Below are 14,467 nucleotides of genomic sequence, written 5' to 3'. Positions count from 1 at the left end.
TTGTTATTATAATCTGTAATTTGTTGTATTTTTCTATTCAACATTTCTCTCTTGTTCCTTTTACATATTTTCTTTCCATCTTTTCTCAGTTCTTCATATGCCCTTCTATTCAATCGGGAATTGCTTTGTAGACATTTTTGTCTATAGCTATATTTTTACTATTTATTACTTGTTGGAAATCTTGTTCAAACCATTCCTCGTTTCTTTTGCTTGAGGTTTCACCTAATGTTTCCTTTGCTGTATTCGTAATTTTCGTCTAGATGACCAGGGGCGTCATTTGATAGGGTCAGGGGGTGGGGCATTTGCCCCCTGGTCCTGAAAATGACTGAAATTTACAAAAAACACATCAGTTTTCATCATTAGATCATAATATATAATGTATTGTATATACAGGGTGTAACAAAAATACAGGTCATAAATTAAATCACATATTCTGGGACCAAAAATAGTTCGAATAAACCTAACTTACCTTAGTACAAATATGCACACAAAAAAGGTTACAGCCCTTTTAAGTTACAAAATGAAAATCGATTTTTTCGAATATATCGAAAACTATTGGAGATTTTTTATTGAAAATAGACATGTTGCATTCTTATGGCAGGAACATCTTAAATAAAAATTATAGTGAAATTTGTGCACCCCATAAAAAATTTATGGGCGTTTTGTTCCCTTAAACCCCCTAAACTTTTGTGTACGTCTTAATTAAATTATTATTATAGTACCATTAGTTAAACTCAATATTTTTAAAACTTTTTTGCCTCCTAGTATTTTTTCGATAAGGCAATTTTTATCGAGTTGAGGCTTATTTTTAACATGTTTACATAACGATTTTATGGGGGTTTTGTTCTTTTAAACCCCCCAAATGTTTGTGTACATTCCAATTAAAATATTACTGCGGTACCATTAGTTAAAACAGTGTTTTTAAAACTTTTTTGCCTCTTTGTATTTTTTCGAGAAGGCACCTTTTATCGAGATGTGGCTTCTTTTTTAATATGGTTCAAAATATACCCAAAAATGTAAATCATAAATAAATATTCAAAATATCGCAATAAAAACTGACTTTTCGAAAAAGTACTAAGAGACAAAAAAGTCTTAAAAACAGTGTTTTTAACTAATAGTACTACAATAATAATTTAATTGGAACGTACACAAAAGTTTGGGGGGGTTTAAAGGAACAAAACCCCCATAACATTTTTATAGGGTGTCCAAATTTCACTATAATTTTTTCTTAAGATTCTACTGCCATAAGAATGCCACATGTCCATTTTCAATAAAAAATCTCTAATAGTTTTTGATATATTGGAAAAAATCGATTTTCATTTTGTAAATTTAAAGGGCTGTAACTTTTTTATGTGCACATTTGTACTAAGGTAAGTTAGGTTCAATCGAACTATTTTTGGTCCCAGAATATGTGATTAAATTTATGACCTGTATTTTTGTTACACCCTGTATACTGCTTGCCCTCCCCAATCAAAATTTCAAATTACGCCCCTGGATGACACTCCATTCTTCTTCAATGTTGTTTTGTTCCTCTTTCATTTAATAATATTACTTTGGTTGCCCACCGCTTAGACATAGGCGTAACCGGGGGGGTTGGGGGTTTTAACGCCCCCTTATTTGGATGTACAGTGCCGGCAAAAAAAATCTTTACATTGCCGAATAAATCACCAAATTTGAAGACGATTTGCATGCGTTCTGTTTGCGCTTGGTGGGGAGGGTAGGGGAGGGGGATAGCGTACTTGCGACGGCAATTATCTGTAGTTTGCGGACCACTTGGCTTATTTAGGGTATTCTGCGCGTTTGCACTGTAAACAGTTGGCTTTGAGGGGGTAGTCAGTGTTAAACTTTTTCTCATTTACCCCGTAAAGTTTGAGATCGTCAAATTCTAAATTGAATTGACAAATATGGGTCGAAAGAGACTCACAAAAGAGGAGAAGGTTCGTGCTCTAACATTGCTAGAGAAAGGTGACTCTGTAATTACTGTAGCACGTGATATTGGTGCTTCAAGAGGGGCTATTTATCAACTGAAACGTTGCAGCCGAACGTTTCAGTTGATAAATAGCACCTCTTGAAGCACCAATATCACGTGCTACGGTAATTACAGAGTCTAATTTCTCCAGTAATGTTAAAGCACGACACTTCTCCTTTTTTGTGAGTCTTTTTCGACCCATATTTGTCAATTCAATTTAGAATTTGACGATCTCAAACTTTACGCAGTAAATGAGAAGATGTTTAACACTGACTACCCACACAAAGCTAACTGTTTACAGTGCAAACGCGCAGAATACCCTAAATAAACCAAGCGGTCCGTAAACTACAGATAATTGCCGTCGCAAGTACGCTATCCCCCTCCCCTACCCTCCCCTCCAAGCGCAGACAGAACGTATGTAAATTGTCTTCAAATTTGGTGATTTATTTGGCAATGTAAAGATTTTTTTTGCCGGCACTGTACTTTGAGCTCTAACGCTTAACACCATTATTATTCCATAACCCCCAGAGACCATCAAGTAGTTGTAACCTCCCCCTCCCCCTTAGGATCATCCTGGTTACACTTCTGCGCTTAGATATTATTATATGATCAATTTGATTAAATTTATTAGTACCAGGTGTCATCCAGGTTCTTTTAGAAATATTTTTATGGAAGAAACACGTACTAACTACTCGGAGTTTATTTGCCATTGAAAACTGTGCCACTCTTATACCGTTCTCGCTGGTACTATCATGCAAACTATGCTTACCAAAAGATTCTGCATAAATAAATCGGCTCATTTCTCAGCTTGGCATTCATATCTATCAAAGGAATCTAATAATAACAAATATTTTACCCAAAATCTTTATTTAAATAAACAGTTAAAAATTTTTGATATTTTCTGTATTTAATTATAAGCTTTCAAAATATTTAAGAAATCTGTTGGACAATACAGTAAGAATATCCAGTTTGAAAAACATAATCCATACCAATAAGCCATAGAACACAGTCTTTAAGGTCACATGTGCAATCCAGTAACTAAAAATAATCAATTATTATTTTACAAATAGAGGCACAGTAGGCGAGCGGCAGCAACCCCAAAAATGACGTTATACCGACCACGAAAATCAACTTTCAGGTGACTGACCAATTTTGGTCATTCTTTATGTTTTCGAGGTCGCTGAATCTGAATATGAAGTTTATTTTTATCTATATTTGGTGGAACATGTTGAAAAATCAAATGTTATGCACAAATGCAAAAAATAAATTTTAATGATTTTTCAACTTTAACTCGCTGTACCTTTGGTGGCTCTAAGTATTTCCTTTTGAATAGTTTACTCTATCATCTTTGAAGTATTTAGATAACAATGAGATTTGTCAGAAATGTTTAAACAAATTAAAAGAGGAGTTGTTCATGTTTTAACATTTTGTCGTCAGATTTCGTTAGTTTCATGTTTACTTAAAAAAGTTGAGTGACAAACTTTTTAGTTTATAATTTTAACTAACACAGTATTAAAACATAAGTCATGAAGAAGTTTTCTGGAAAATTTCAAAATATGCAATAGGTAAAAAATTTGTAAGTTTAGAGATCGGCATCAGCCGCACGCCCGTTGCGTGCGTGGCGTGCAAAACGCTCGGTAACGCGGCAAATCGAAACTCATGGCTCTATCTACAGAGTGGGCCAAAGAAAACAGTCCATCCCGATATTTGGCAGTATTTATTAGATTTTAAGGAAATTACGAAACAGGTCTATTTTTGATCTAAGGGGAACACATTTTTACGGTACATACATTTGTCATTTGTCAACCCCCTCCCTTCCACTTCCCCCACCCCTTATTTTTAAATAGGGAATAAGAATCGTGTGCTAGCTCATTTAAAAGGTTATTTAATTCTCTATTCAATAATACAGGGTGTTTCATTGGGAAACGGAAATACTTTAATGGTGGATAGAGGTTACCGAGGCCGTTTTAAGTATACTAAATTTTTTGCCCTACCGACTTTTATATCCGAGTTACAGGGTGTTTTATCGATTTTGCTCATTTCTTTCCTAAGCCATAACTTTAGATCCACCCTGTATATTTTTTTAAAATTTGGTACACATAGGTCTCATTCAAAACCCAAACGACCGAAATACTAATCACAAGAAAAATCCAGGTCTGGATTAACAAAAAATTATAAAGTAATTGTGACCTTAAAACAACACCCTGTATATTGAAATTTTGAAAATCTGTTCGCATATTTGAAAAGAGCACAAAAAACTAAGTCTAATGGTTCACTTCGATTTTTTGGCCAGACAATTTTTTGACTTATAAATTTGAAATTATATTGAATTTTTTAAGAACTCAACATTAAAAAGCAGGTATTATTAACTTTTAATTATAAATTATTAAAGGTATTGAATAAATACTCATTTTAAAATGAACCAATACTTATTTACCACATTGGAAAGACCCAGTTATTAATCACAAGAAAAATCCAGGTCCGGATTAACAAAAAAACATAAAGTGATTGTGACCTTGAAACAACACCCTGTATATTGACATTTTCAAAATTTCTTTGCACATTTGAAAAGACCACAAAAATATGAGTTTATCGATTCACTTTGATTTTTTGTACAAAAATTTATTAACTTTAATTTTGAAATTAAATATATTCAAATTTTTAAGAACCCTGAAATTAATGAGCAGGTTTTTAAAGCACTTTTAATAATAAATCATTCAAGTTAATGAATAAATACTAATTTTAAAAATAATCAGTTATTATTTACTGCGTTAGAAGGACTCACTTACTAATCACAAGAAAAATCCAGGTCCGTATTAACAACAAAATACAAAGTAATTGTGACCTGGAAAAAACACCCTGTATATTGATTTTTAAAATACGTTTGCACGCCTGAAGAGAGCACGAAAAACTAAGTTTAATGTCCCGCTTTAATTTTTTTTGCAGACAATTTTAAGAAAATTTCGACATAATTTCAAAATTAAATTCATTAAATTGTCTGGCCAAAAAATTGAAGCGAACGATTAAACTCAGTTTTTGTGCTCTTTTCATACCTATGTGCAAACGGATTTTGAAAATTTCAATATACAGGGTGTTGTTTCAAGGTTACAATTACTTTATATTGTTTTGTTAATCCGGACCTGGATTTTTGTTGTGATTTGTAAGTGGGTCGTTCGAATGTCGTAAATAAGTATTGATTATTTTTAAAATGGGTATCTATTTAATAATTTTAATAATTTATTGTTAAAAGTGCTTTAAAAATCTGCTTTTTAATTTCAGTGTGCTTAAAAGTATCAATATATTTAATTTCAAAATTAAAGTCATTAAATTTTCTTCACAAAAAACCAAAGCAAATCTTTTCAAGTCTTTTCAAATGTGTAAACAAATTTTGAAAATTTCAATATACAGGGTATTGTTTCAAGATCACACTTACTTTATGTTTTTTGCTAATCCGGACCTGAATTTTTCTTGTGATTAATAATTGGGTCGTTCCAATGTGGTAAATAAGTATTGATTAATTTTAAAATGAGTATTTATTCAATAGCTTTAATAATTTATAATTAAAAGTTAATAATACCTGCTTTTTAATGTCAGAGTTCTTGAAAAATTCAATATAATTTCAAAATTAAAGTCATAAAATTGTCTGGCCGAAAAATTGAAGCGAACGATTAGACTCAGTTTTTTGTTCTCTTTTCAAATATGCAAACAGGTTTTCAGAATTTCAATATACAGGGTGTTGTTTTAAGGTCACAATTACTTTATAATTTTCTGTTAATCCGGACCTGGATTTTTCAGTATGTCGGTCGTTTGGGTTTTCGATGAGACACATGTGTACCAAAAATCAAAAAAATATACAGGGTAGTTCTAAAGTTATGGCTTAGGAAAAAAATTGACAAAATCGATAAAACACCCTGTAACTCGGTTATAAAAGTCGGTAGGGTAAAAAATTTAGTATACCTAAAACGGCCTCGGTGACCTCTATCCACCATTAAAGTATTTCCGTTTCCCAATGAAACACCCTGTATAAACATTAACATAATTATTTATACAGGGTGTCCAAAAAATATTTTAATTAAATTAATTGACACAAAAAAGAAAAAAGTATGTAATTTATTTAATTCAAAATAAAGTCTACTGCCATCACAAAACAGAAAAAAAAGTTTTTTAATAAATAAACATTGTTTTCGCTTAATTTCAATGTTCAAGCTGCCACCCATCTGCATCTTTGTAGGTTGAATATTGAATTTAAGCGAAAATTTTGTCAACTAAATTTTGTCGAAAATTTTGTCAATTTTTGAAAAATTTGTCAACAAACATTTTTCTCTGTTTTCTGTCAATAGTAAAATGTATTTTGAGTTAAATAAATTGCATACATTCTTCTTTTTGTGTCAATTAATTTAATTCAAAATATTTTTTCTTGTACACCCTGTATAAATAATTATGTCAATGTTAATATTACTGAATAGAGAATTGAATTTGATTTTATTTTTCAACAACATCGTTTATTACTTCTACATCTTGTGTTTCAAGTTTTTTATGGCAGGAATAATTACAATTACAGATATCACAACATTCTAACTTAAATTCTACGCATGGACAGACATCATGTCCACACACATTTTTTCCCTTGTACGAACAAAAATATTTCTGCAGCAGTTTTTCCTATCAATGACTGGTTCGATGCTGAGTGTGAGGACATTACAAGAAGAAAGAACGATGCATATAAACAGATGCAGCAAAGAAGAACCCGAGAAAACAACAAAAATATAAAGACCTTAGAAGAGAAGAGAAGTGCATTCATAGAAGAAAAAAGAGAATTTATGAAAATAGAATACTGGAAGAACTTGAGGCATTAAAACAGGAAAATCAAACAGGAAAATTCTATAAAACTCTGAATAATGTAAGAAAGGAATTCAAACCAAGGCTAAGACTGTGTAAGGATAAGGAGGGACACATACTCAATACAAAAGAAGAAATATTGAAAAGGTGGGTGGAACACTATAAAGAACTACTTACCATCGAAGTAGAAGATCCAAATCAACCAAACCCAAGAGCAACGAACAATACACCATTAGAGCCTCCATCAATTCAAGAAGTACGGGATGCAATAAAACACCTAAAAAATAATAAATCTCCAGGAAGTGATGGCATATCCGCGGACCTTATTAAATATGGAGGTGCTACCCTGACTAATCAAATATATAAAATAATACTGAGAGCCTGGAATGAGGAACAAATCCCGGAAGAATGGTGTATTGGAATCGTTTGACCGCTACACAAAAAGGGAGATCAATTGAAACTCTAAAGTTACATACTTAATTTTTTTTCCTATTGCATATTTTGAAATTTTCCAGTAAACTTCTTCATGACTTCTGTTTCAATGCTGTGTTCGTTAAAATTTAAACTAAAAAGTTTGTCACTTAACTTAAGTAAACATGAAGCTAACGAAATCTGATGACAAAATGTTTAAAAATTAACAACTCCTCTTTTAATTTGTTTAAACATTTTTAACTCATTGTTATCTAAGTACTGCAAAGATGATAGAGTGAATCATTCAAAAGGAAATATTTACAGCGACCAAAGATACAGCGAGTTAAATCTGAAAAATGATCAATTTTTTTGCATTTTTGTATAAAATTTGATTTTTGGACATGTTTCACCAATTCTAGATAAAAATAAACTTCATAAGACTGCAAACTTCAACGACCTCAAAACATAAAAAGTGGCCAAAATTTGCCATTCACCTATCATGGTCGCTTTTTTTATTTCTAAGCCTCAAATTAGGGGTGTGCCAATCGCCTACAGTTTCTACAAATCAGATTTGCAAATTCGAAGAAGCATTACAACTATAAGTCTTAAAAAAACCGCGAAAGTATGCATTTTTTTAGATTTCTAAGAGTGCGGTCACTGAAGGTTTTCACCTCCGATTTCGTTGAACCTCCATCGACTTTCATGAAAATTGGTAGTAGACCGGGCAGTATCGTCGCCCCAGCTAGCGAAATTATTCCGATTCGATTTTTTTGTACAAACTTACTTAAAAAGAGGTCCTTATAACATATCCACAGGGTGCCGGGCGGTGCCGTGGTCGAAAAATTATTTAAACAATTTTTTTTTAAACAAATTCACAAAAATAATTTTTTTATTTCGAACAATTTTTTTAGATAATTTGGCTTATTCTGAGCGAAAAAGGTCTCCAGTCATTTTGTTCTAAAATTGATTGTTGTCGAGTTATATGCGATTAAAAATTTGAAAAATGCGAAAATGGCCATTTTCAAGGCTTAATACCTCGATTAAAAATTATTATTATGAAATTCAAAAAGTGACCAAATCAAGTTTTAAAACCCTGCTTCAAGGTCCTGAAGAGATTTTTGTCATGATTTTATTACAAAGCTGTTATTTTTAATTATTAACAATTAGCGCTATAGTCCATGATGTATCTTCTCTCCCGTTAGTGAAATTATTCCGATTCCATTTTTTTGCAGAAACTTACTCATAACGAGGTCCTTATAACATATCCACAGGGTGCCGGGCGGTGCCGTGGTCGAAAAATTGATGAAACAATTTTTTTTAAACAAATTCACAAAAATATTTTTTTATGGCGAACGATTTTTTTTAGATAATTTGGGTTATTCTGAGCAAAAAAGGTCTTTTGTGATTTTTCTCTAGAATTGATTGTTGTCGAGTTATATGGCAATTTTCACATTTTTCAAATTTTAAATCGCGTATAACTCGACAACAATCAATTTTAGAAAAAAATCACAAGAGACCTTTTTTGCTCAGAATATCTTAAATTATCTAAAAAAAAATTGTTCGAAGTAAAAAATTTTTTTTGTGAATTTGTTTAAAAAAAAGTTGTTTAAACAATTTTTCCACCACGGCACCGCCCGGCACCCTGTGGATATGTTATAAGGACCTCGTTTTAAGTAAGTTTCTGCAAAAAAATGGAATCGGAATAATTTCATTGGGGGCGACGATATTTCCTGGACGATAGCGCTAATTGTTAATAATTAAAAATAACAGCTTTGTAATAAAATAATGATAAAAATCTCTTCAGAACCTTGAAGAAGGGGTTTGAAACTTGATTTGGTCACTTTATGACTTTCATAATAATAATTTTTAATCAAGTTATTAAGCGTTGAAAATGGCCATTTTCGCATTTTTCAAATTTGTAATCGCATATAACTCGACAACAATCAATTATAGAAAAAAATGACAAGATATCTTTTTTGCTCAGAATAAGCCAAATTATCTAAAAAAAATTATTCGAAATGAAAAAATTATTTTTGTGAATTTGTTTAAAAAAAAATTGTTTGAACAATTTTTCGACCACGCCACTTCCCGGCACCCTGTGGATATGTTATAAGGACCTCTTTTTGAGTAAGTTTGTGCAAAAAAATCGAATCGGAATAATTTGGCTAGCGGGGGCGACGATACTGCCCGGTCTATAGGTAGTTAGAGGATATCTCAAGAAATAAAAGTGGCATGGTGCCAATTTTCGTTTTTACCCTGTAAAGGTCACCTTCGTCACAAGGGGTGAATGGCACCCCTTGTGGTGGGTGAAAATTATTTTATTAAAAATTACCCCACAAATTGATAGAGGGACAAATTTTAAGTAAAATTTGTTATATCAAGTTATTAACATAAATCAAGACTTTTTGAGTTATTAAAGATAAAAGATTTTAATTTTTCGTGAAAAATGCATGTTTTAAAGCAGCGGTTTTTCATAAAAACTGTAAGATTTTACAAAAAGATATTATTACCAAAATTGAAGCTAATAAAAAACCCAATAAATTTCTTACTATGAAAACCTTTATTGTATTTAGGAAATTTAATGTGTATTTTATTTCGGCGAGTACTCAAATCTAATTATTCATGCTTAAATAACGGGAAAACGAGGCATTTTATAAAATATACTTACTATACACGTGTCAAAGTACTCAAAAAAACCTATCAAATTTATGTTAAAAATCAAATCAAATTAAAAACAATCAAAAATTGCAAAAAAACTAAAGTTAAATACACGGAAATAAACTTTCTTGTCATTTTGGTTTTTGTGCAAAAAAAATAAAAAACAATTCAGGTAAAGAAAATATAGCAAGGTAAAAACTTTATCACATATACACTCCCCGGCACAAAATTTAAAAAAGTTGTGAGATAAAAAGAAATGAAACTAGTGGAGGTGGGAAATTTAGCGATATTAACCTCTAAATTTACATTATATAGGGCTTTTCATTCACAGTTAATTGTTTCGAGCTGGTGTCATATGTCGTATAATCCGTGTATATTAATATTATACACAGATTATACAACATATGACAGAAGCTCGAAACAAATGACAATCGATGAAAAGCCCTATTGATCGTTTCAACCTTTACACGTATCAGAAAAGTATGGTTCTTTTCATGAACATTTTTCAGTGCGTCACAGTTTTTCGATTTCTCTAACGCATTAAATTGTATGTGACAGAAAAAAAACGCCCGTCGCTGATTTCATTTCGCCGGTGACATTTATAACATTTATAACATTTAATCTAGTAGTCAATAGATGGCGCTAAGAATATAATATTAAATAATATTATATTATTTATATAAAAAAATTTAATCTGTACAATTTATAAGACTATACAAATAAAAGAAAATACCATTATCATTTGTGACCCACTGAAAAATGCTTATGAAAAGAACCATATGTCAACTAATAAAACTATCACTGTGACAGTGGCAGTTGCCAAACTCGTCCGATACGTCTAAAGGTGGGAAACAATCAATATAATCTAAATTTAGAAGTTCATATCGCTAAATTTCCCAGCTCCACTAGTTCCATGTCTTTTTATCTCACAATTTAATACGTTTTCCATCTTTTGTGCTATTTTGCCGGTTATTAGCGCGCTCATCACTGTATAGTACCACTATAGTTCAGAACCACTATAGTACAGGAACCATAGGAACATTGAGGTATTACAGTCCTGGACCCTTCCCTTGTTGTAATGTTTATTTTTATGTCTAGTGACGTTTTAAACGTCAGAAAATGTATAGAAACTAAATATTAACATATTCCCCTCTGTGGCTCAGTGGTAAGAGCGCCTAACCTTTGGATCGAAAGTTCCGAATGGTGGTGAGTTCGAATCCCACCAGGGTCAGGAATAATTTTTTATTATAAATTAATAAATGAAAATAGTTTCTGTCCTTGTGGGATCGGTACTCACCGGAGGGACCGCAGACGTTCGGATACAATTAGCGTCTCTTTGCAAAGACAATGACGTCGACTTTGCAAAGTAACAAGACACTTACTCAACACACACACTACACATTACAACTGAGTTAGTGATAAGTTATACAGTTACGTGGCTAAAGGTTGTAGTTCTAAACCAAGGCCAGAATCAGAGAAAAAAAAATATTAACATAGAAAGTCAACAAATAATAGATCAGCTGTATCTATTAAATACAGCTCATCTAATTTTGACGTTTATAGTTGTCATTTTGTTAAAGTTGTAAAAGTTTTAAAGTATTGTAATATTCTTGGTGCTTGAATAAAATTATTTTAAAGCAGAGTAACGATACTATTAATTAATGTATTTTTTGTATGGATAAACAATTATTTTGAATAGTTTCTTGGCAGTAACATGACAGGGATGAAAGTCACATCTGAGAATGGACCGGATTAGCCCATGAGCATAGCAACTAGGTACCTACCCATGTATCTAGTAGGGTGGCGATTGCTGTATATTTAGTAATTGTGGAGACAGTATACGCATCCTTATGTGACACCCCGTTCTGGATGAGATTTGTTTGAAAATGTGTCAAGCACTTTAACTGATAATAAATTAACTTATATTATGTACTTACTAGTAATTTACTCTTTTGGCCTTTTCAAAATCAATATCCTTCTCGTCTTTCAACAAACACCTCGTTAATCCTATTCTACAGTTTACAAAGTATTCATATTGTTGTTCATGATTAAGATAAATAACATCAAGTGTGAATGCCGAATCTTCGTCTTTTACATTTTTTATGGCCTGTAGTATTTTGTTATTGGGAATTTGGTATGAGTTTTTCATAAATGGCGCTACTACCATATTAGCTATATAAATCTTGCGCTGCAGTTTAACGATCCTGAAACATACAAATACAAATAAAAATACAATCCAGACCTATGCTTTGTCTCCACAAACGAAAACAATCAACCTCTGGCAGCGTCACGTACAGTAATCGCAGATTTTCCACATAAGCAACAGAGAGCAGTTTTAATAGAAGTTGGTATCAAAATACCAATAATATCTTTCCCTAGGCCTAGGTGGAACATTCAAAAAGCAGACTGGGCGACTTTTACTGCGAGATTGGACAAATGTCTGGGATGGATAACCCCAACACGTGCAAACTATAGGAGATTTGTTGGCGCGGTTATCTCTACAGCTTAGAAAACTATACCCAGAGGATATCGTACAGATTATGTCCCAGGATGGGATGAAAAATGGGAGAAATTGTATCAAGAATACAACGAAAGCCAAGACCGAGAAATTTCGGACGAGCTACTGCAGAGTTTGTATGCAGCCAGACGACAAAAATGGATGGAAACTATGGGAAAACTAGACTTTAGTAAATCAAGCAGAAAATCATGGTACTTATTTAGAAAACTTGGTAAAGTCGGTTCGCTAAACTCAGACACAGCTGGCTAGTGATTTTAGTAAGTAATTTTGCCAATTTCTCTTAATGTTTTTGTTGATTTTTTTCGTCAAGACATAATTGCAATAATTCGATCAACTTTTCTTGTTCATAAGCCCTTTTCTCGAGGTGATGAATCAACTTACCCTGTGATTCTTTATCTTGTTGTAACAGCCTATTTTCTATGTATAAGCTGTGTGTTTCGTTGCTATTCGAAATAGTGTTGTCGATAGTTTTTTCTTCGCTTTGTAACTCAGACTTTTTACAGTTCGACGGCTTAATTAACAAATCACGTAACTCACATTATCCTGTTTTTACAGGAGCAACAAAAAACTAAATAAACTTGAAAAAATACTTACTGACTTTATATTTTTAAAAACACCAATATAAATATAATTATATTATCAGTAGGATCTTTTCTTTGTATAAATATACCTAATACAATTCTTTATTGGAGTCAGGAGTTTTTCCAGATTTAGTTACGGAGTTACGTTGTATTACTTTAACAGATACGTGGTACTTTAACAGTACGTTGGTAAGTAACAAAACCCGTAACTCCGCTGAATAGGAAACTAACCAAACAATTTGATTTGTAAGCAAACCAAGTACCTATAATGCCCTTGGAATTTATCGATTTGCTAATATATTTGAGCTTAAACAGGCGAGAATAAGCTGAGGTTAGAACATTAAAGTAACTTACCATCAAATTTGAGAGTCACTGGATGAACTGGAAACATACATTTACACAGGCAGAACAGCCAAGCACAACACAACGCACATGCTACACTATGGAAACAGGCTGCCACAGCCAGGAGTTACTAGGTTTGCATTAACAAAGGACCAGGCAACAATCCTTATGGAAAAGTGGTCCCGGTCAAATTTGATGAAAGATTGGTCAATGATACTTCTTGATGTGTAGATTAAAAAAGTCCATGGCACCTGGGTCTGAATAACTACTATTCTCGAGTTACAGCCTTCTGAAGTTATTGGATTCGGGTGCTCGGTTTACGTTAAGTGCACTAATTTACAGTCAAGTGAACGAAAATATTTATTATTAGAAGAAGAGAAACTCATGTTCTTCATACATACTTGCGTGTTGTATATGAACTCGTGGTCAAGAATAGTTGGATCGTATTTTAGTCTTCAGAAAACCTACGAAAAGTCTTCAGAAAACTAAAGAAGTGCGGTATAAAAGGTGCTGCTAGATCGATATAAGCATTATTATGTTTTCATGAATGCTTCTCAGTTATGGAATACCAGCAAAACTAAAGTTCCGCCTTATCTTTAGAAAACTACTGAACAGTGGCGGATCTAGGGAGGATGGGAGTAATTCCACTCGTAACATGTTCCAGAATAATTAAAGAAAAAATTGTTGAAACATAAAAAAATACATTAGTTGACATGAAACTTGTGCCGTATATCAGATATAAGACAGGTAGAGAACATGGACTTGATTTTAATACAAATAAAAAACAAAGTAAATGGTAGTTTGTAAATGCTAAATATTAATTACAATTGTCTATGGAAAAATCGGGTTTAAATCATCTTCGACTATTCGTATGTTAACATTTTGCTGATTTCGGTTAGATGCATCATACGTCGTGTTAACTAACGACCTATCAGGATACTTAACATTGGGTTGATGTCGTGCAAAGCCTAAAAACCATAACACACTGGTGATATGAGCACAAGTACCTACAGTTCTCGCACCAGATTGACAGGTACAGTAGTACCCGTTAATCGGTTCTTCTACAGGCTCATCTTCATCATTATCTTCATCAACCGTATAGAAAATGAATACTTGGTGTTTTGTAGCTTGCCGAAACCTAGAAAATAT

General features: G+C 32.4%; 2 protein-coding genes across 6 annotated transcripts in view; one reads left to right on the top strand and one right to left on the bottom strand.

The window, feature by feature from the left end:
• The window catches only part of LOC126889443 (putative fatty acyl-CoA reductase CG5065), a 268,588-nt gene that overhangs the window by 89,527 nt on the left and 164,594 nt on the right, over positions 1 to 14,467 (top strand). The gene's annotated exons all lie outside the window — the stretch shown is intronic.
• Positions 2,820 to 14,467, bottom strand: part of LOC126889445 (putative fatty acyl-CoA reductase CG8306) — an 84,254-nt gene continuing 72,606 nt past the window's right edge. The window contains exons 8-9 of the mRNA XM_050657760.1: positions 11,815 to 12,081; positions 2,820 to 3,007 (exon numbers count right to left, since the gene is read on the bottom strand). Coding sequence (XP_050513717.1) covers positions 2,881 to 3,007; positions 11,815 to 12,081 — 394 coding nt within the window. The 3' untranslated portion in view covers positions 2,820 to 2,880. The remainder of the gene's footprint in view (positions 3,008 to 11,814; positions 12,082 to 14,467) is intronic.

The sequence above is a fragment of the Diabrotica virgifera genome, chromosome 8 (assembly GCF_917563875.1).
Source record: "Diabrotica virgifera virgifera chromosome 8, PGI_DIABVI_V3a".
In the NCBI taxonomy this organism is placed as follows: Eukaryota; Metazoa; Arthropoda; class Insecta; order Coleoptera; family Chrysomelidae; genus Diabrotica; species Diabrotica virgifera.
The sequence above is the reverse complement of the archived record's forward strand: the minus strand, read 5'-3'. Positions and strand labels throughout refer to the sequence as shown.